Source organism: Ailuropoda melanoleuca, chromosome X (genome assembly GCF_002007445.2).
Source record: "Ailuropoda melanoleuca isolate Jingjing chromosome X, ASM200744v2, whole genome shotgun sequence".
NCBI lineage: Eukaryota > Metazoa > Chordata > Mammalia > Carnivora > Ursidae > Ailuropoda > Ailuropoda melanoleuca.
This window is the reverse complement of record NC_048238.1, coordinates 74,430,596-74,452,216: the sequence shown is the minus strand read 5'-3', so window position 1 is coordinate 74,452,216 and position 21,621 is coordinate 74,430,596. Positions and strand designations below refer to the sequence as shown.

The window sequence follows — 21,621 nt, the reverse complement described above, 5'->3', positions numbered from 1 at the left end:
ATTTTTCCATTGGAAGGACAGTGAACTGACCTCGTTTTGCAGCCGGCTCGGGCTTTGACGCCACCGTCTAGGCCATGAACTGAGAATCCGAGAGGCTATGGCTTTATGTCAACACATACTTGATAGTCACCACTCTCGGCAAAGCCAGGCTGGGGCCTCCTGGGGTGGGTTGTGCGAGGATGGGAGTGGTTCCTGACCTCTGCTCCTTCCACCTTTCATCAGGGATGCTGTAGGACCATGGGCCCAAGCACTCTCAGATCTTGCTGGACCTGGATGGCAGGGGCAGTGGGGGCGGGGGGGGGATCTTCAAGGAAGAAGGAGACATAAAGTCTCCTTGTCTAGAGACTTGTCTCCTTGTCATAAAGAGTCATATGTCTAGAGACATAAAGTCAGGAAGAGAGTGGTTAAAAGAGCACTGAACTTGGAGTTGGGGACCTGAGCCTGTATCCCAGCTGGGTCACTAATTAGCTATCCAGTTTCAAGCCAATGACTTCCCATCTCCTGTTGTCAGTCTTCTCCGTTAAGTGATGAGTGGAACTAAATGATCCTTGAGGTCCCTTCCGGACCTCTGAAATCCCACAGGGTTGTGAAAAAGGCAGAAGTTAGGAAGGAGGAGAAGACAAGGAAAAGAGGACGATGCAAGAATGAAACATTTCAGTAAAAGACAGAAGGGGGGAATTGGAGAACAACAGAGGTGCGCTGAATCGTGATGTAGTGGAAATGGCCCAGAGTGGAGACTAGGAGGCCCAGATCCTGGTCTCAGGTCTACTGCTAATGAACTGTATGACCTTAGGCAGATCAATTCCCTGCTTGGTACCTCATTCATACCTCAGGGGTTAGTTGGCTCCCTGCCCCCGCTAGACTACTTTCCTGTTGGGAAACCTAGATATACACATGGAAAGCAATCAGGAGTGGTGTGACATTTGGAGATGGGGAGGGAAGTGGTGGTTGGTGGGTCGGTGGGCCAAGGCCTTACCTAAGGGCAAAGAGAGTAAGAGCAGCGGCCCCCAAATCAGAGAGATGAAGTATTGGCTCTGCCCCTGCCTAGCTGTATCACCCTGGGCAAGTCATTTGCTCTATCCAAATTTCACTGTCCTCCCCCATAAAAGGCAGGAATGGAACTAATTGGTCCTCAAGGCTCCTTCCATCTCTCTGAATATGTAGGAAAACAAAACACAACAAAAAAGAGGCCAGAAGATGCCAAGTAGGCCAAAGGGGAGGATTGCATATTCAAGGAGGAAGCCAGCTGGTGTGCGTCAGACGCATTTGCCAGGAGGAAAGAAGGATGGTGTTCCCAGAGCAATAGTGGGCCGGGGGGGGGAAGGGAGAGGAAGGAGAGGAGGAAAAGGCAAGTCAAGGTCACCTCAAAGTAGTGATAGGAAGGGATGCCGATGCACATTTGGGGAGAGAGGGTTTGGTGGGTAAGGAGCCATCTCCTGGCACGGAGGTCTTGAGCAGCTCCCAGACCCATGTTGAGGGTGGCAGTGGGTATTACAGCAGACTCGCCACAGGGTGAGCCCCAAGTGGACAGTGGGGAGTTGGAAAACTTTCAAACCAGCAGGACTTCTTCCTCGGTGGAGAGGGTGGTCAGGGGCCCATCCTGAAGAATTTGATACTCTTAGATTTTATTCATGACTGATCTCTGCCTGGGAGCAGAGATAAAGTCTGGGCAGGTATGGAAACTGAGGGCCTAAAAGAAGAATCAACCTGCCTGGGGTCACGTGACAATTTCATGGCAGAGCCCAGAGCAAAAGTTGATCTCTTTCCCAATTCAGAGCACTGTCCTCTTGTGTGACCCCTGTCCAGGGCCATCCATTGGATGCTCTTAAATGAATTCCCAATTGAAATTGTTAGGCTCTTTGGGGGGAAAAAGTGGGGTGAAGAAAAGTCAATTCCAGGAAACTGAGGCTCTCAGGGCATCGGGAGGCCCAACGATGCTGGAGGGTACCTGGTGGGCCCTTCGGCCAGTGGGCCCATGCTTGTGGCAAGAACAGTGAGGGCTAACTTAGGGGTGAAGAGTGTGGGTTACAGAGTCAACGAGGTCCTCAAATCCCAGTTCTAGGTGTGTGACATTAGGCTGGTCACAACCTCCTTGAGCTGCTATTCCCTCATGTGTCATCTGTAAGAAAAAAAAAAATTACACAGGGTTGTTGTGAGAAATAAATGAAATAATGCATGAAATGCGCTTGACGCAATGCCCGGTACATAATAAACCCTCAATAAGTAGTACCTATTAGCATCATTATTCTTTCCAAAACCAGTTTAACAAATGTGAGAGTTCGTGGTCTTTCTTTTTTTTTTCTTTAAAGATTTTATTTATTTATTCGACAAAGACAGAGACAGCCAGGCGAGAGAGGGAACACAAGCAGGGGGAGTGGGAGAGGAAGAAGCAGGCTCCCAGCAGAGGAGCCTGATGTGGGGCTCGATCCTGTAACACCAGGATCACACCCTGAGCCGAAGGCAGACGCTTAACCACTGTGCCACCCAGGCGCCCCTCGTGGTCTTTCTTAACAACCTCCCACCACCACCAAAGACCTCGACTCTGCTCTGCACACTCCCTTCTTCCCTGGCTTACCTCAGAGGCCTCCCACTGCTTCAGCTGTTTCACCTTTGGGCCTCCGAGATACCCCCCCCCTCGCCATCTTTGTTACGGGACCAGCCTTCTCAGTGACCTCCAGAGAGTCCCACCTCCTCTGGACCTGCCTGCCAACCCCAGGGCCCCGGCAGCAGGCAGAGGGAGGGAGGCAGGTGGCGAGGGCCAACAAAATGAGGCCATGCATTGCCGGCCCTGTCACCAGTCCCTGGCAAGGCCTGGCAAGGTCACCTTTTGCTTCTGATTTCCTCCTTTGGGGAAGGGTGGGTTGAAATGAAGCCCTGAGGGAGCATTAGGGGGAAAGCGAGGGCTTTCCCCCCACAATCTGGGGAGAAACCTTCTTTCTGGCATTCACCAGACTGAGAGACATTCCAGCCCAGGGGACGGCCATGGCCTAGTACAGGTGCAGAGCTACTCCATCTGTGGTGGGCATCACTCTTGAGCCTCTAGGAAAAGCTCAGGGGCCCCTCCTTCTGGGGTGGGAAACCCAGATTTTCTCAGGTGAAGAGACTCGTGGGTGAGGTCCTTCAGAGGGAACGGATTGCTTATGCTGGGAAATTTGGAGGATGCCCCAAACTGCTCCCAGCCTCTCATCCCTGGGGGAAAGGTGGGGTCACCAGAGAGACTCTGTGGCGCTAGGCCAGGGAGGCCCGAGATCACATTCTAGCATGCAGGTCCTGGAGATAAAAGAGCCCAGCCTGTGGTCGGGGTTGAGAGGTGAAGGGGAAGATGGGTGGGAAGAACAGGTGGGCAGGGCCTGGCGAATCTAGACGTAGAGCAGGCAGTTGCCTAGCTGTCATGATTTCAGGGCCCCCAAAGCGGACACCACCCCCAAGTCTCCCCCCACACACATGCACGTGTAACCAAACAATGGTGTGTTTCTTGAGCACATGTGGGGTGTTCTGCACCATATTCACCCTCTATAGCAAATTGTCAAGTTCAATGACTACCACCCCCAACCCCCCACCCACGAGTCCTTCCTCCTCAAAGCTTTTGATGGGGATGGCCTGAGGTCAGGGATGAAAGAGCGGTCATTAGGCACACCGATGGCCATGGGCCATGACCGTGACCGGAGAGGGAGAGAGAATGGTTAGAGGCTCTTGGATCTTAAAGAAATGCCTGTGGGTAACATGATGGGTGGTGAAGGGGACAGGGGCAGGGCAGGATATGTTCTTAAAGCAGAGCGGAGGTGCACAGGAGGCCAACCCTGGCTAAGGGCCAAAGCCTGGAGGAGAGACAGGACAGAAGAGAGGAAAGGTGCCGGAGGCGTGTCGGCATTTTTTTGTAAGGAGGGCACTACTGTGCAACCTGTATGGGTCCTTCAAGCACAGCAGAAGGGAAACATAATAATTCCCTGATATTTATTCAGGACCTTGCCATTTAAAAAGTTCATTGTCTTTCTCTTTCTCTCCCTCACTCGCACACATGCGCGTGCGCGCTCTCTCATTTTCATAACAGCTCTGGCAAGGTGGGTAGGGCATGGGGTAATGACTCCCATTTGACAGAAGAAGAAACCAAGACTCAGAGAGATTAACTGATTTGCCCAAGGTCACGTAGACCGTTTTAATGGCAGTGATGGAACCAGAAATTTGGTCTCCCAACTTCCCGGGGAAGCGAAGACCAGAATTGGCCTAATGAGCATTCAGAGCAGAGTATGGAGGTAACCACCCCCATAGTGTTATCTCAGGAATTCTGGGAAGAGCCCCCTGCCCCATAAATACCTCTCACTCCGATTGCTAGTACCTGAAATGTCACTCTTCAAGATTCATTCTGTTAGATTGAAACTGTGGCCCCTGTTAAAATGTGAAGGGTGCTGGAGGAAAGGGTAGGGCCATGGGAGAAAATCTCAGTCCTCTGAATAATGCTTGAGAATGTTCCTGGGAGAGGGACCTGGCCATGGAGTGGGGGAGGGGAAGCAGGGGGTATGTTCAGAGGGGAGGGGAGGCTGTGCTGGCAAAGCTCCCCCTTTTGCGTAAGAAGGGGAGGAGTTGCATCAGAGTGTGAACGCAGGCGATGCTGGGGGGGGGCAGGTCTGCCCAGAAGTGGGCCTCGGAAAGTTCTGATGGGTGACTGCACTGGAGTCCTTGGAGGGAGGCCGGGGGAGGATTCCATGTGGCCCTGGGGGAGGGCAGCAGGCGGCTGGACAAGGAAGCAGGTTGGCCTAAGAAACTGGGATTGTGGAGGGGTGGGTGGGGGTGGGGGAGCTATTCAGGGAGCTGGCCTGGAGCCAGGGGCAGTCCCATGGGGGTGAGCGGAGGCCTGAGAGCTCTGGGCCCCATTCCAGCTCCTGACCTTGAGTCACCATGCAACTCGGCACTTTTCCTACCTCAGCCCAGACACCCATCAGGTCTCTGTTATCACGGCTTCCCGTTTTACAGAAAATTGTGTCAAAGTTACTCTCCTGACTCCTCCTGACCGACCCTGCCCTTCCTATAGCCCTTAACACCCTCCCATCCAGCATCCTGGAGGCCCCCTTGGCCTCAGGGAAGTGCTTGCCTGCTACCTATGGTGCCACAGGCTGCCCCTGCACCCCATGGTCCTGAGCACGAAGGCCTGAAGGCTTCACCCAGCCAGCCCTTGGCCTGGGCCTCTCCACCCAGAGGCACAGCTGCATCTGCTGAAGTCAAGGCTGAGAGACTATTAGAACTGGCAGCAACCCCAGAAGCCACACTTGCCATTCATTCATTCAGTTCCTTCATTCATTCTATCATTCCATTTGTTGAGCATTGCTATGTGCCAGACACTGTTACAGACCCTTGGCATATGGCTTCATGGAGCTCCCAATCTAAATAGGGGTATCACTCACCAAATAAGCACCCGAGTAAATACCAATTTTCAGCCCTGATCCTCTCATTTTATGTGTAGGAGAAACTAGGGCCCAGAATGGTTACAGGACTTTTCCAAGGTTGTTCTGGTAGCCAGCGGCAAAACCGGGCCAGAACTCAGGTCTCCTGATTACTATTCCAGTGCTCTTTCTGCCATGTTCTGGAAGGAATACAGCATGAGTATAAGGACACAGTATTTATCCTTCTCTGTAGAGTCAGGCTTACCTATAATCAGAGTAGCATGTGGCCTACTTGGCAAGATTTGAAGAACCCTGAAAAACAATCTCCCCCCTCCCATGGCCATCCCCTTCCCAGCTCGTTCCCTCCCCATCCCCACGCCCCACCCATGCCTAAAGTACCACTGACTAAAATCTGTGGTTAAAGCCCCTGCGATCTGACTGAGGAAAACCTGTTAAGCTTTACCTGCCATTGACTCAAATACATTTCTCTGATTTGTCCTCTAGGGTTGGCCCCTAAACCAGGTTCGTTGGATTTGGTGGAGGGAGACTGAAAGTCTCCCTTAAAGTGGGCACTGGTAGGGAGGGCAGTGCACCCCAGATGGTAGTAAGGGGCCCTACGAAACTCCCAGGAGCGTGAGGGCACAGCTCGCCCAAGGCGACAGGCAGGAGGAAGGTACCTGAAAAAGGAAGCAGGAAGGTTCTGGAGGCAGACTCCTACTTCACAGTTTGGCCCCAGGGGCCAGCCTTGCGCCGACAGCATGATCCGTGACATTTTGTTTCAAAATACATGTTTACATTTGGTTTTTCCTTATACTAGCTTATACTAAGTCTTTTGTCCCTTCCCCAGCCGGGTGTCTGAGCAGTTTGTACTTATTCGCAATTCCTGAGGGGCCTTCCCTGAGTCCGGTCAAGCGGTTGCCCTTAAACAGTCTGCCAGTCCCTGAGTTGAAATGCGGATCTCTCCCATCCTGACATGCTAAGGGGGCTCCCAGCCTCCAGGGGACCGTGATGGGAATCCTTTAGTCAATGGAAAGAACCAACCCCCACCCTAGGGCTCCCGGCCCGGACCCTGATAAGGTTTCCAGTTCCCCTGCAGCTGTGATGCATGGGGTTCGGTGGGAAGGAATATATGTGCCTAGAAGGCAGCCTGGCCTGGAAATCCTCCTCAAAACAAAGCAAAATGCCTGCTCGAGATGGGCCGGAGCTTTAGAATTACACACCAGGGCTTAACATTTGGCCTCTGCCACTTACTAGCCAGGTGACCCTGGGCAAGTCACTGAACCTCCCTGGGCCTCTGTTTCTTTATCCATAAAATGGGCCTAATGATAATATGATACCATCCCCTACTGTCAACGATCCGATCCCAACTGTTGACAAGGTTCCAAAGGCTAACGTATATATAATGCTCTTCGTGCAGAGCCTGCTAAGCTATCAGTACACGGGAGCTACTGCTGTTATTTGGACCAGATGTGGCTTTGAGATCTCCCAGTGATAGGTCAAGACCTAACAGCTGTCCATCCCTGCCCCCCTTGTTGAATGGAGGCTTTCCTATGTCAGGTTTGCTTAAAGCGAGGCCCACCTGTGGGGCATTCCCTGCACTGGTGATTCATGGGTGGGATGCATTCCACCCACCTATTTTAAGCCGTTCTACATTTTCTTCCCCCTGACGTGGACGTGTTTACACAGGGGAGGACAGTCCCAGTCAAAACAAGATGAAAATACACTGCTGGCCGGGAGCCCCAGGCTAACTGGTTTCAGGTCCTCTCCCAGCTGTCAGCGCCTCACAACAAGGCCACAGGGGGTGGTGGGGGGCCGCCCAGCCCTACTCCCCGGCCTCCCTCCCATGGACCCAGCTCTGCCTGGTGCGAGGCAGTTGGCCATCACCTGGTCATGCTAGAGCGGGGTTTCAGGGCTGAGGTTTTGCCAGGGTTTTACAAGAGCAAGCAGGAGGGGTGCCGAGGGGCAAGGGCCGCCCTGGCAAGCTCTGGTGTGAGGATTGTGTCTGCCGCCAGAGCCGCCTGGTGCACAGGCAGAGAAGGCGACTGCCAACGGAGAGTGGCGGAAAATGGCCAAAGAAAGCTCCCCCAGCAACCTGCCTTTTTGCCTGGCGCTTCCCCCGCTGGACTCATTCCTCTGGGTTAATGGGAGGCCCTAGGTAAAAAAGAATGATCCCAGGGGAGGGGGAGCCCAGCAACCCCTTATCAGCCACAGGGCCTTCCTGGGAGTCCATGTCCCACCTATGCCAGCTTATAAACGAGTAAGTGGAACTTGAGGAGGGTAGGCCCAGGGAGGCTGCCTTGAGGAGCAAGCAAACGAGATCCCCTGGACAGGGAACGCTGAAGATAAACGTCCCTCGTAAGGCTTCTGCACATCCCTGCTCCTCACAGCTGCTTCAGAGCTGGGTTCTCAGAGAAGAGCAGGAGAAAACCATCTTCTATGTCATGAGCTCTACTGCTCTTAGAGCTGCCCGCTCGGGCACTTTGTGGTCACTTGACAGCGAGCCCAAGAATATGTGGACACATCTGCCTGTGCCCCCCTGAGAGCCCAAGGCCACCAGTTAGGCAGGACCCACTGTGAGGCCCCTTCCCAGCAGCACCCCACCCATCTCTACTGAGCCAGCCTGGGGCAGGTCTCCCAGAAGCCCCCCACTATTCAGAGCACACCAGGCAGGCCATCATGTTCCCGCTCTGAGAAAGACTGAACAGTTCCCCTTCTGAGAGAGACTTTTCATTTTAACAGGGATCCTCAACACTTCAAACCCCATGGTGACATGAACAGTGAGAATTTCCTTTATCTTGGCTGGTATCGGGGTATTTTTGGTCAGGACAGTTTTTTGTTTTTTGTTTTTGGTCTGCCCCCATTCCCCCCCCCCCGCCACATACACACAGCATTCCAGTTATATGGCTGTCACTCGCTCGGAATCAGGCCTGCTAGCCCCAAATCCCTCTTTGATGTTGCTGCCAGCTGAGACTTGGCTGCCCTGCTCCCGGGCTTCATCACCCTCCACTGCTCCCTGTGGGTGCCCTGTTCCCAGCTGACCCAGCCCCTTCAGCTAAAGATGCAAATGGACCAGAGTCCCAGCGTTAGTGGAGAACCAGAAGAACACACACGGGTGAATTATCCCTTTTATTGATGAGGTCGGGCCTTGGTTCCAGGTCATTAGTGGCCACTTACTCAATTAAATTGTGTTTGGGTTCGGTTTCCCAAGTATGTTTGATTTTCACTAGTCTTTCATGTTTTTAACTGCGGAATTGCTCTCAGACAGTGATTGTCCCCAAATTCAAGTGTTAACAGAAGGTGAATTCATGAATTTGCCTATATAGCTCTTCCCCACAGGAGCCATTAGTAAAGTTCTTTTTTTTAATTTTTTAATTTAAATTCAATTAATTAACATATAATGTATTCTTGGTTTCAGAGGTAGAGGTCAATGATTCATCAGTCTTATATAATACCCAGTGCTCATTACATCACATGCCCTCCTTAATGTCCATCACCCAGTTACCCCATCCGCCACCCCCTCCCCTCCAGCAACCCTCAGTTTGTTTCCTATGGTTAAGAGTCTGTTATGGTTTGCCTCCCTCTTTGATTTCATCTTGTTTTATTTGTTCCTCTCTTCCCCTATGATGCTCTGTTTTGTTTCTTAAATTCCACATATGAGTGAGATTATACGATAATTATCTTTCTCTGATTGACCATTTAGCTTAGCATAATACCCTCTAGTTCCATCCACATCATTGCAAATGGCAAGATTTCATTTTTTGATGGCTGAGTAGTATTCCATTGTGTGTGTGTGTTTGTGTGTGTGTGTGTGTGTGTGTGTGTGTGTGTGTGTTCATCTGTTGATGGACATCTGGGCTCTTTCCATGGTTTGGCTATTGTGGACATTGCTGCTATAAACATTGGGGTGCAGTTGCCCCTTCAGATCACTACATTTGTATCCTAGTAGTGCAATTGCTGGGTCATAGGGTAGCTCTATTTTCAACTTTTTGAGGAACCTCCATACTGTTTTCCAGAGTGGCTACACCAGCTTGCATTTCCACCAACAGTGTAAGAGGGTTCCCCTTCTTCCCCATTAGCAAAGTTCTAACACTTTTTGTTATTTATTAAGCACATATTTACCATATTGAGACTGTGTGCCAGGCACGAGTTCAGACTCTGGGGGTACAGTGGTGAATAAGATAAACCCCTACACCCGCAGAGCTCGTATTTTAGTCGAGGAAGCCAACCCATGCTCACTGGAGACCTTGTGCGTCGCCCACTTCCGGTCATGGTCTTATCTGCCTGTGCCTTCAGTCCCACTTGAAAGACCAGAGGTCCTGCTGATTACTGACTGCTTGTGCCATCAAAGAGGCCCTCGAGGCCAGAACGTTCTGCAAGTTACAAGTTCTGAGTACGGGGGCGGATGGCTAAAGACCTTCAAGAGACTGAATTTATTTTTTTAAGATTTTATTTATTTATTTGAGATAGCAAGAGAGAGAGTGAGAGAGAGCACGCACAAGCAGGGGTTAGGGGCAGAGGGAGAGGGAGAAGCAGGCTCTCCACTGAGCAGGGAGCCCGATGCGGGGCTCAATCCCAGGACCCTGGAATCATGACCCAAGCCAAAGGCAGACGCTTAACAGACTGAGCCACCCAGGCACCCCCAAAAGACTGAATTTAAATGTTGATTCTGCTTTCACATCCGTCCCTCACGTTACCCCCGTCCCCGTTAGCAGTACTGGTGACTTGTGACACCATGGAAACAAAACTTGGAACATGACAAAAAGTTCAAAATGCTAGACTTAGAAATAGCATTGATAGGGATTGATACTGCTGCTCACCCAGGGAGCTGTTGCGCCAGCAGCTTTTGGGGACCGGGACCCTTACTCATCATGGAGCATGTCACATTCACGTGGTCCTTCTAACTTCCCAGAGAACACAGCTATGCCACCTACAGGATGTCCACCAAGTCTGGAACCATAGGCAAATATATGTACGTATTGTTGTTAAGACGTCATCAGTCTGCAGAAAGTAATATGATGATATTGTCTCTGTTTCCAGACTTCGGGGTGTCATATCCACAGAGCCACCTTGTGTGGCGTCTATGTTGGGAGGCAAGCATCATTCCCATTTCATGAATAAGGAGCTGGCAGCACAGGGGCTTTAGAGCCTTCTGAGCAGTCCGCCAGCTGGCTAGTGGCCAAGGTGGAAAAACTCTGGCCTCCTAATGTAGTTTCTTCCTGCTTGACCAAGTCTGAGTCGAATGGGTGCTAAAGCTGTGTTTCTCGGGGAGCACCTCCCTTGGCCTGTGCACTAGGGCAAGTCCCTCTCAATTCGAACCATTATTCTCTAAGCGCCCAGGCCCCAGCTCTGTGGGCCAAGTGCATTATCAAGCAGCCTGTTGTTGGAGAGAAATCACCCGGTGACGTCACCGATGCCTCCAGATTTTCTCCCAACCGTGCATGGGCCCCAGTGCCCCAAGATGCCCAAAGACTATCTGCGAAACCTTTTTCTCAACTGCTGAGCTAGTAACTGTCTATACTTGGCCATTCCTCAGTTTCCATATTTACTTTAGCTCTTCTGCAAGTCTGTCAACAAACTCCACAGTATTATTAGTTTTAGCAAATAACAGGATGTCAGAACTGTTGACCAGGATTCGTTACTTTGCTGTTAGAGCTCTATCCCAGGACATAGGGGCCAGTGTTCCCCTTATTTTTTAAGGTGTATGAGCTTTGGCAGGGAGCCTTTTCCCGGGCAGGCCCACCGTGCTCCGCGAAGTCCACAGGCGTGTGAAGCTGTTCTGCCCACAAACTGGGTCTTTGCTTGGTGGTACAAAGACATCCGAAGGTAGATTCCCCCCCAAAAAAAATCAATACAAATACTCTGACTTTTCCATTTTTGTGCTTTACCCTTACACTGCTGCTGTGGCCTTTAAGCAAGTCTGTACTTGGTAAGGTGGCTTCAGGACTTCAAATTTATGTTGTCCATAAGGGCGGGGGCAGGGGTGGTATTTTAAGCTGGCACTAAGCATTTCCAGGCTTTGCCCCAAAATAGTTTCCTCTTCCAACCCCACCCCCCTGCACTGCTTGTCTCAAGGAGCAAAAGAAGAGGTTAAAAGGGTCACTCTGTTGCTGACAGGCAACCAGGAAGTCCAGGCCTTGGGGGAAGCATAGCCTTTGTTTATTTAAGCCCCAAACCTAGCAGGCAGTGTAAATTAAACATAAAAATAAAATAAAATACCAAAACACAGGCCGGATGCATGCCATGGAGAGCATCGCGTTCCCCTTCTGCGCTCCCTTGGGAGAGGGGAGTCGGTGAGCCATGGGGGCAGCCTTCTTGCCAGGGAGGAGCTCGCAAGCCTCAGGAGGGGTGAGGATGGTAGGGGAAGGGAGCTGAGGTTTGGGTCACGGTGCGGATGAGCATGTTTGCAGAGATCCTGGTGACTCATTGTAGTCAGCCCCAGCGGGCTCCTGAGTGCGGGAATGAGTCACACCCCTCCAGCCAACCTCCCAAGGAAGGGACCCACGTTTGACCTAGCGGTGACAATCACAAGGCAGGCAGAGAGCTGGCTTTTATAGAGGGAGGGCAGGGCTGGGTTAACGGACCAAACTGTGCTGTTGGAGAAAAATCAGCCCTTCCCTCTTCTCTCCCTCTCTGCGGGGTTCTTCTCCCTTCCCACCCTGGGATGCCCACCCTTTGCGTCCCCAGCCTCCCAGGCCGAGGGTTCCCACCGACAGCTGTGAAGTGTCTCAGAAGCAATCTGCTCCTCCTAACAGAGAGGCAAAATTTGCCAGAGAGTGATTTATAAATCAGAGCAGGTTCGTGTTAGCCTTTTAATATGCAACTCTCCTTCGTGTTCTGATCGAGTGTTTTCAGGAGCAAAAGGCCAACAGACATGAGGCCTGGAATATGCTGAACGCCATCTTGCTGTATTATCCTAAGTAGGTCTTGGCGACCCTGACACTCAGGGGACTCTTTGGGTAGACCCTGTCTTGGCTGTCACCTTTAGGCCAGTGGTTCCCAAAAGCAGTTCCAGGGACCGGGGACAGAAGAGCTGCGTCCAACCCATCGGAAAACACCCTTCCCAAGCCACACACCATCCCACTGGATTTTCTAGGGCTGGAGCCCAGGACGTCCAGATGCTCCACAAGCTTCCCCAGGCAATCCTGACGTTAAGAACCTCATGAGGACCCATTTCTTTCCATCTACAGCCCACCAGCAAGGTCTCCCTGCTGTGTGTCCCTCGCCTTCCAGTGCTGATCTGACCGCTCTGTTGAACATAATATGAAAATTGAGTTCCAACTTGAGTATTCGTGATAGTGGTGGACGGTGGCCCTTTCCCAGGGCTTTTGGCATGGAGGAAAAAAACGTTCCTAATTCCTCAAATTACGAAGAGGTCCCAGGATGATCGTAAGAACCCAGGAGTCTGACTCGGATGGTGACGTTTGTAGGCACTACAGTAGTCACCAGGCAAAGAGCTAGTGCTGAGGGGACTTCTCAGTGCAGCCAGTCACACATGGCGTCTATGCCGGGGCTGGCTCTACTCAGAACTGTCCTCCTGACGAGCCGGTAAGAGCCATTTCTTAGGCGTTCTTATGATTGATTGTGTACACGTAGTGCTTGATTTTTTAATTTCTCTTTTATTTTCATGTGTGATTGACGTCTTTGAGACCTGTGGACCCAGCTGCACCAGGGCTCCCTGTTCCTGGTGTGCGGTGTGAGGCTTCAGCTTGTTGCCCCCTCCCCACCGGTCACCTATGACATCTGCCCTGTACGCAGCCAGCTCTGGATGGCAGAGAGAGCCAGGGCTATGTCTTTCGATACTCTGGCTTGGTCTAGAGTGTCCTGCCTTGCCACCTTGCCATGTCCTGTTGCCTTTCTACTTCTTTCGGGCCAGGAAGAAGGGGGCAATGGTGAGAGAGACAGCAAGGCAGAGAGGGAGGAGAGGCAGGGTGCCCTGCTCCTGCCTGTCGCTGTGAATGGGGCTTGGTGAAAAGCTGAGAGAATGTTTGCATAAATGTGTGTGCGTGCGTCTGTGCTTCTCTTTCCTCCCAAGGAGGTGTGTGTATCCCTTGTCAGCAGCTCTCAAACCAGGCCAGGAGGCTTTCCTTAACCCTCCCAAGACTCCTTTGAGTTCCCTGGCACTGTTCCCTTGGCTGGGGGCGGTGGGGGGGCGGCTGCCCAGGGAGGAGCTTGCCTCGTGTCTCTTCTTCCTTTCTGTTCGGCTGAGTCGTGTGTCCCCCGTGCCCTCCCATCCCTGCCCTCACCCCAGCTAGGCTGCCTTCTTTCCATCCGGGAAGCTCCAGGATGGGGCTGCGGGGGTGACTGCAGAGTGGGAGGCCCTTCGCAATCGGCAGAGCCCCTCTTCACCAGTCAGAGTCCCACCACAGAGGATCAAGGAGCTTCCTCAAGTGAGCCCTTGGTGAATAACTCTGCTGGGAGGTAAGCGAGGGCCTGGGGCGTACAATGCAGGAGCCCGGGCAGGCTCACAAAGCTTGCCCATCATGGCCCAGGAGCCCAAGCTCCTGAAGAGGCTGGAATTATTACTGTCCTGTTGTTCCCCGGGAGACCTGTACCACTACAAAGGTCAGCCATTCTATAGCAGGGCCCACAGCAGAGCCAGCTGCTTCACCTTGGCCTCTTCATGGGCCTCTTGTCTGCTGGCTCCACAGCCCCAACAAGATCTTCCTGGTTCTTGTCTTCCAAGCATTGCCAATAGCCGCAAGCCCTTCACATACCACTCAAAGTAACCCTGGCAACTGCCAGGAAAAAAATGGCTTGGAATTTTAGCTCTCGGGGCTGTTCCACGGAGCAAAGGGATGGGGAGAGGCCCTGCCAGTGTCTCCCTGGCTCAGAGAGGCTGCTGGAGGGCTGGTGCAAACAGGAAGAGTGGCCATGTTCTTGTGACTTTCTTTCCCTGCCCCTGGGCAGGCTGGAGTGCGCTGGGATTCCCAGAGGGTGGGCTGTGACCGGGGGAAGAGAGGCCATTGGCCTGCCTGAAGATGGTGCAGGTCTGGGAGGGTGAAGTGGAACAAAGGTTAAGACCAAGAGGAGCCCGCCAAGGAAGAAAGGCCGAGAGATTGGCAGGTGACCCCCACCTGAAACATGGACACCGTCTCAGAGAGCGAAGATCTATGCTTTGTTTACAAACAAGGTTTACAAACACCTCTGTTCCCAAACCCAGAGGGTTCAAGAAGAGAATCAGAGTGAGACTGCCTATGGGCTGCAGTGTCAGAGGAACCTTCAGTCCCACAGAAGCTCCAAGCTTTGCGCCTGCTCTGTTATCCCCGTCGAGATGGGCACGGGCCAAAGGCCAGGGTTGGGAGAAAAAAAGCACAGCCAATTCTAAGGAATGAAGGGATGGCAGTGGTGCGGCCCTCCCGAACCCGGAGCTACCCTTCCACCCACCCTCAAGCCCTAGGCTTCTTCCCCCCAAAGCAAACATTTCACTGAGACCGAACCCAGGATATTCTGGAAGGAAGCACAGTTTTTGACTTGTACTACCAGTTGGTTTGTTTGCTTGGTTGAATTTCCCCGAAACTGGCCTTGCACTTTGAATAGGCATTCAGTCAATCTTGAACTGAATCAGGTTGAACCGACTTGAATTGAATGATCAGGGCGATGTGGAGAGGGAGGAGAAGGAGGAGGCGATCCCATTCACCAAGGTTAATTTTGCAGTCTCTTCTTCAGGAATATCTGTTTCTGGCTAGGAGCTGGGTAGTGGGGAGGGTGGAAAATGAGAAAAGGGCTTGGAAAAAGTATGGATGTAAATTTTCCCAGCTGTGAGGCTCATAAGGCAAAGGAAGACAGGCATAAATATTGACACAAGGTTCATGAGATTTAAGATCCACTGAGCTAAACAGCACTCCTGGATCACGTTGCCAATACTTCCAGTCTTGCCGAGACACCAGGACAAACCGCCTCCCCTTCAGGGTTCGCCACCAAAGTTGGAGTGACGCAGATGGCCCAGCCAAGAGCACTTTCTGAACCTCTCTGAATGAGGGGGAGTGGGTGGACTGCCCTGTCAGAATAGGGTTTGGTTCTGCCTGTCATCCCTCGCGTCACTAGGAGATGTTTGTGAAGCTCACATGGGACCCCGTCCGCGAGGGATCTGAAAGGCACAATTCATTGCTCCTGTCGTCATTTGGTGTCAGGGTTTGGCCCAAATCGGTTGTTGGAGCTGCTTCTCCAAGACAGTGGCCATCTCCACCAGGGTTCTCCTCGGGGTCCCTCCCACCATCGCCTTCCGCATCCGCACCCTCCTCCCCATTTTCCTGGCCCCCAGAGTCGGGGGTTCTGGGCCTTGGCCATGCAGGGCAGTTCACATGACCCACAGAGGACAAGGCACTTTCTCTGTCACCGTCTTTCCTTCTTGCTTCCCTCCTTCTGGACTTTGGGGATTTTCCATGAAGCCAGAGTAACGATGTAAGTGGCAGTGGCCTTCCTGTCTCTGGTCTTCCACACTGGAGGGGAACCAGAGGGGAAGAGAGAAGATAAGACAGAAGCAAGAACAAATTAAGCGATGGCATTTCAGCCTCCTTATTCCCCCAGCCTCTTCAGAAAAAGGGACAAGTAAGTAATTAGAAGTCGACAGAACTTCAGCCGGAAGGGGGCCGGGCGGAGGAGTCCGTGGAGAAGGCTGGTTTTCAGCCGTCCCATTAACCGTGCTAGCGCGCCAGTGCTCAATATCCTTTTTGATTTCCTTTCCCAGCTCCTAACCCTGTGGTTGCTTTGTGGCTTGTCCCGCACCTCGCACATCGTGTCTTTTTCCGCTTCTCCTGACACAAGACCCTGTCTGTTGCTGGCAACATCGCCGAAATCTTTGGGTGGAACATTCCCTGTAGAAAATAAGGAAGACTTGCCTGTAAAGAGTTTCCTTTGGGCTGCGTAGTACACAATGCTTCAAGTGTGACAAAAAGGGAAGTGAGATGTTCCCCCTCTTCGCCACCCCCAACCCTACTGCACCCACCCTGAGTCTGCTCCACACCCCTCAGCAGCATGCTGAGATCTGGCCCATGCGTTCCGTGGGCCCGGACTGCCCGGTCTCTGTCCCGCTGTCTCGTGGGAACCCGAAGTAGGAAGCACTCTAGTTCTAGAGAGTCTGGCTTTTGAAGTGGAACCAGGCCAGTGGGAATGCTGAGACATTTCTTCCAGCTCAAACAAGTCGGCTTCCAGGGCCTCCTCAGACAGAGGGAGTCGGCCCTGTCCTCACAATGCCACCCTGCATCTAGAAGGACGCCCCTGAGAGAGGGTAGGACGGCTGTGTCTGTTTGATTGCAGAATCCCATGGCCAGAGGGCTAGACCTGAGTGCCAGCAAAGGCCCGGGCGCTGTTGCTAGGCTGGCTCTGGGTCCAGCCCAGTTTGCCGGGTGTAGGATGGAAGGAAGGGAATTTGGATACATTCACACAAGGTTGTCGGGCTGTTGAAAGCCTAGTCCACTGTTTCCTGCGTGGGGCCCACCTCCGCAGAACATAGGGACACAGAGAGCCCCATGGATCTGCACTTTACTCAGAAAAGTTAGATCAGATCATAGATATCTTGTACAGCACAAACTTGCACTCACTCGCTGCAAGGTTTGGCGCAGATATTCTGGGCAGAGGAATTTTCTAGTGTGCCAGGGGTTAAGGCAGAAAACCTTTCAGATTCCTCCTCCTTCTTCCCCTCTCCCCCTCCTCCTGGCCCTTGTTTTGAAAATCCCTCTACAGGGGCATTTAGGTCCTTTGTCTTGCCTTAGTGAGCTCTGGGATCCTGGGATCCAGCCATCATTTTGTTTGCTAATGGTGGATCCTAAGGCCTCAAGGTGATCACTTCTCACTTGGCTGGCAGCTGGCAAACTAGAGGTGTAGAGGGAATGAGAGATTGACTGAGTGTGGGCTGAACCTGGGGCATCCTTTTGAAGTTGTTTTTTAAAACTAAATCCCTGATAGGAGCTTGTTTTCTTGTGGTTGGCTTCATTCTCCTAAAAGCTGAGCACAGCAGGAATATGGGGGGGAAATTAAGGATGCCATTTAGTGGGGCCCTAGAAACTGGAGGTTTGCCCGGACTATGACTATGATTTTCGGACTACTTCCCTTATTTGGGGTACTGTCTACCCCGGGGCTACAATACGTGGCTCCATTGCGGGGGCCACCCTGTTGGATTAACAGCTCCTATTTCCTAGACAGAGTGAGCTTTCTTTGAGGGCTGTGGGGCTGCCTTTTGAAATGATGTGGGCAAGCCCAGCCCCCCTATAAGGTTCACTTGGACACTTTGGATGTGTTTCTGGTCCCCCGTGCTGCTCTCCCCTGCCACGGGTGTCAGAAAAGCTGGCTGTACTGACGCTGTGCTGACGGAACTCAGTCAGCCTCTGGACCATGTGTCCTCCCCTTCTTCCTTTCTTCCTCCTCACCGCTTTCCGGCACCTCCAACCCAGGCCCCCACTGCATTTATTTATTTACTCAACACACCTACCCCCTACCCCACTACTAAGTGTGGTAGGAACTAACTTGGTCTGTAGGTCAGGAAGACCTGGTTTGGAGTCCCAACTCTATAATGTATTAGCTGGGTATCTTGGGCAAGGTAGCCCCTCAGACCCTTGGTTTCTTCATCTGTAAAATGATGGTGACCGTGCCTATACCACAGGCTTTATGCTGTGGCTGGCACAAATGTCTGGCCCATAGCTGATACTCACTTAATGGTAGCCATTGTTGTCAGTGGGTCTCAAACTCAGCTTTTTTTTAGAAAAAGATTTTATTTATTTATTTTTAGAGAGCGTGCGTGCATGCGCGAGGGGGGGGCTGGGGATCAGGGAGGAAAGTGTAGTGAGAGAAGCTCCAGCCCACTCTGCACTGAGCACGGATCCCTGATGAGCCCAGGGAGACGTAGGGCTCACCATGGAGCTCCATCTGAGATCATGACCTGAGCTGAAATCAAGAGTCAGAAGTTTAACCAACGGAGCCACCCAGGTGCCCCATCAAACTCAGCTTATCTGTAATTGAAATGTCTAAGTTACAATTCAAACAGCCTTGCTTGCAATTGATTTCTTTTCCTTTCCCTTCCTCAACTCCCTTGATTTCTCTGCCTCTGCCTCCCTGTAAGGGAGTCCCCCTGGAAGGGTCTGTTTTCTTCTGTCCTGTGCCTCGTCTTCCTGGAGGTGGTTTTTTTCTCTGCCAACCTAGCTTATTTATCTCTTTTTTTTCTTTTCAACATCCTCCTTGGAATCTTGGGGGTGGGTAGCAATAGTTAGTTTAAGAAAGATTTACAGGCCAGTGGCAGGTCTGAGACTCTTCTTGGGGCCAGGAAAGCTCTGTGTGACACAGAGGGCAGATTAATATATCAGGGAACTCCAGTATCAATTAAGCTTCTGATTTAAGAAAGCTTTTTTTATTCCCTCAGCTAATGTTCTTGATGACCTATAATAGAGTCTGCCCTTTGTTCTGCCTACTACACACAGCTGTGTGCAAACAAACACCTTGTGGGAGGGCTTGTGACCTAAAAGCAACATAATATCCTGAGATTGGGAGGGTCTCCCACCTCACCTAGGGTGAAGAAAAACACCACCCTGGGCTGCTGGGGCCGGTTTGCTTAGATAGTTCCCTAGTCAGCACTTGGCCAATAGAATGGCCCTTGTGCATTTGTTACCGTGGGATCCAGGGGGAGCCCCGCGTCATGGTGGCCAATATTGGCTGTTCAGTGGCATAAGTGCACTGGTGGCCTGGAGAAAAGCAAGGCCTTAAGACTGGGCCTAACTGGGGCCTCAGCCAGGGTGTCGGTGCCCGGCACCTGGTTAGGAGAAATGTCCTGAGGCAAATAATAATTACCTTCTTTGCTGATAAGGGGCCCTAGTACTTTTCCAGCAGCATGACTGCATTAGGGTATTTCTTTGGACCACAGCCTGAATCACAAACTGATTCATGGGCACTGGCCCTAGCTTCATCCAGACTATTGTATGTGTGGTGGAACCCAATGTTCTCCTTATGGCCCTGAGTTGGTGTAAATACTACTTGCGGTTGCATCATCACCTGTCCCTTCCTCAGGCTAGGTTGCGCCCTCTGGCTGCAATGCCGCCTCTGTCCACCAGGTGGCCTCACTTAAGGACAGAATAGGAGCAAAGCACCTCAAGCCTCTGCTGCCTTCTATTTTTTAAGCTTGAAGCTGAAAAGAAGGAAAATGTATTTTGATGAAAACATATGTAACTCTTAGTAGGCAACAATCACCTCATTTTCCTTGTAACTCCGAATCGGTGTTTTCCTGAAGTAGCCTCTTTTTTTAAATTTTTATTTATTTTTAAATTTATTTTTTTTAAAGTTCCATGATTTATTACTTGCGTATAACACCCAGTGCACCATGCAATACGTGCCCTCCTTACTACCCATCACCGGCCTATCCCAGTCCCCCACCCCCCTCCCCTCTGAAGCCCTCAGTTTGTTTCCCAGAGTCCATAGTCTCTCATGGTTCCTTCCCCCTTCTGTTTACCCCCCCTTTCTTCTTCCCTTTCTTCTTCTACCGATCTTCCTAGTTCTTACGTTCCATAAATGAGTGAAACCATATGATAATTGTCTTTCTCTGCTTGACTTATTTCAAAGTAGCCTCTTAACCCTACCTATGGCTGGACCCATCACCGAGCAAATGTTTTTCTGGGATGGTTTGTAAATAGCCTTGTTTCATAGTTTTGTTGTCATTTGCTCTTTATAGGAAAGTGACAAGATCTTGTTTTTAACAATGTGGACATGAAATCCTGGATAAAGTTGAATGTATTTTCTCTGCAGAGTAGGATGTAGAGACCAAAGGAAAAGGGGCTGGCGTCTTGTGGTCACTCCAGCACTCACTCCCCTGCTGTCTCCCCCCCCCCACTTCCTCACCCACCTGGCCCCCAGCTTCCCCCTAGTACATGTTCCCCCACTCCTCTGAGTTCTTGGGACACTCTCTTGTCCTGAGCATGTCACAGATCTGTGCGCGTGTCAGCACACAGAGGGGTACCTCCAAAGGAGGGGGATCAGTGGATAGTTGCTGGGGTTGGGGGAGACCAGCGGGCCGGCTGGCTGGGTGATGGGACATGCAGGTGACAAAGTATATGAGCAGAAGAGAAGGCTGAGAAGGCAGGGGGCGGCAAGGAGGTGAGGCTCCTGACTTTGCGGGTGGGTACCCAGGGCGTGTGGTGTGCGAGGGCATTGCAAAGCCATGGGGGGGTGCCGGCTGACACCTGAAGAAGAGCTTTGAAAACCAGCGCCCCCCTTTACTGTACGCTCTCTGCTCTGGTTAGGGCATTCGTACTTATTTCTCGAAGAATCCTCTGCAGTTTGGTTTGTACCAATCTCCAGAGCCCTTTTTGGAGATGCCAGTTGGCACAGGAAAGTGCTTAACTGTTTACAGTCCTAGCCTAAGGTTCAAGGGAGGGGATGTGGTTTAACTGGACCACAAAGCCCGGTACAGGACTCATTTGCATGGCCCCTGACGCCATGTGACGCAGCCGGCTCCTCCTATATAAAGAAGCAGGAGCCGAAATATCTCCGAGTCTGGGTTGGACTGGCGGCTGTGGAGTTTGTGACACACTAGGGTGACACCCCTCGAGTCACTTCCCTTCAACTCTGAAACGCCTGCCTGGCTTCGGGTCCGATCGGCAGCCTTCGCCCCGCTCGTAGCCCCCGGGCCCGACTCGCAGAGCCCAGCCCCGTGCAGCGCGCCAGCAGCCAGCAGCCGCCCAGCCCGTCCAGCCCGCCCAGCCCGCCCAACGCTCCGCGGCCGCCCGAGCCATGAACGCCGAAATGTATCAGACCCCCATGGAGGTGGCGGTCTATCAGCTGCACAATTTCAACATCTCCTTCTTCTCTTCCCTGCTTGGAGGGGATGTGGTTTCCGTTAAGCTGGATAACAGGTAAACCACTGGCCACAGCTCCCGAAGCCGAGGCGCCGGCGGGGGCTGGGCTGCGAGCGGGATCTCCGAGCGAGCTGTGCGCCGCCGGTCCCCGTTCCCCGCGGTGCAGCATCCTGGGAAGGGGCGGAGGTAGAGGACGCAGAGAGGGGGGTCACCGCCGCGCTGGGAGCCGCCGTCGGAGCGTCCCTGCGGCCGCTACGCCGTGAGAAGGAGCTGCTGCAGCCCGAGGCAGAGGCAGCGGAGGCAGAGGGGCGGCGGGGCCGGGCTGAGCAGGGCTGGGCAGGGGTCTGGCGGCGCGCCGTGCGCCGCCGGGGAGCAGGCCGGAAGCTTCCGAGCTGAGGAGGAATTCCTAGCTAGCTTTGGAGCGCGGTAGGTTCGCCTGCGGCCCTTCTGGCCGGCGCCGGAATGGGCCG

The 21,621-nt window shown here is 52.4% G+C and overlaps 1 protein-coding gene across 2 annotated transcripts in view; it reads left to right on the top strand.

Annotated features, from left to right (window-relative positions):
- TSC22D3 (TSC22 domain family member 3) overlaps window positions 1-21,621 on the top strand; it is a 60,971-nt gene that overhangs the window by 36,304 nt on the left and 3,046 nt on the right. The window contains exon 1 of one of the 2 annotated variants that reach the window (XM_011229125.3): window positions 20,830-21,208. The exons of the other annotated variant lie outside the window; for it this stretch is intronic. Coding sequence (XP_011227427.1) covers window positions 21,087-21,208 — 122 coding nt within the window. The 5' untranslated portion in view covers window positions 20,830-21,086. Of the gene's footprint in view, window positions 1-20,829; window positions 21,209-21,621 lie in introns of those variants that run through there. 2 annotated transcript variants of the gene reach the window in all.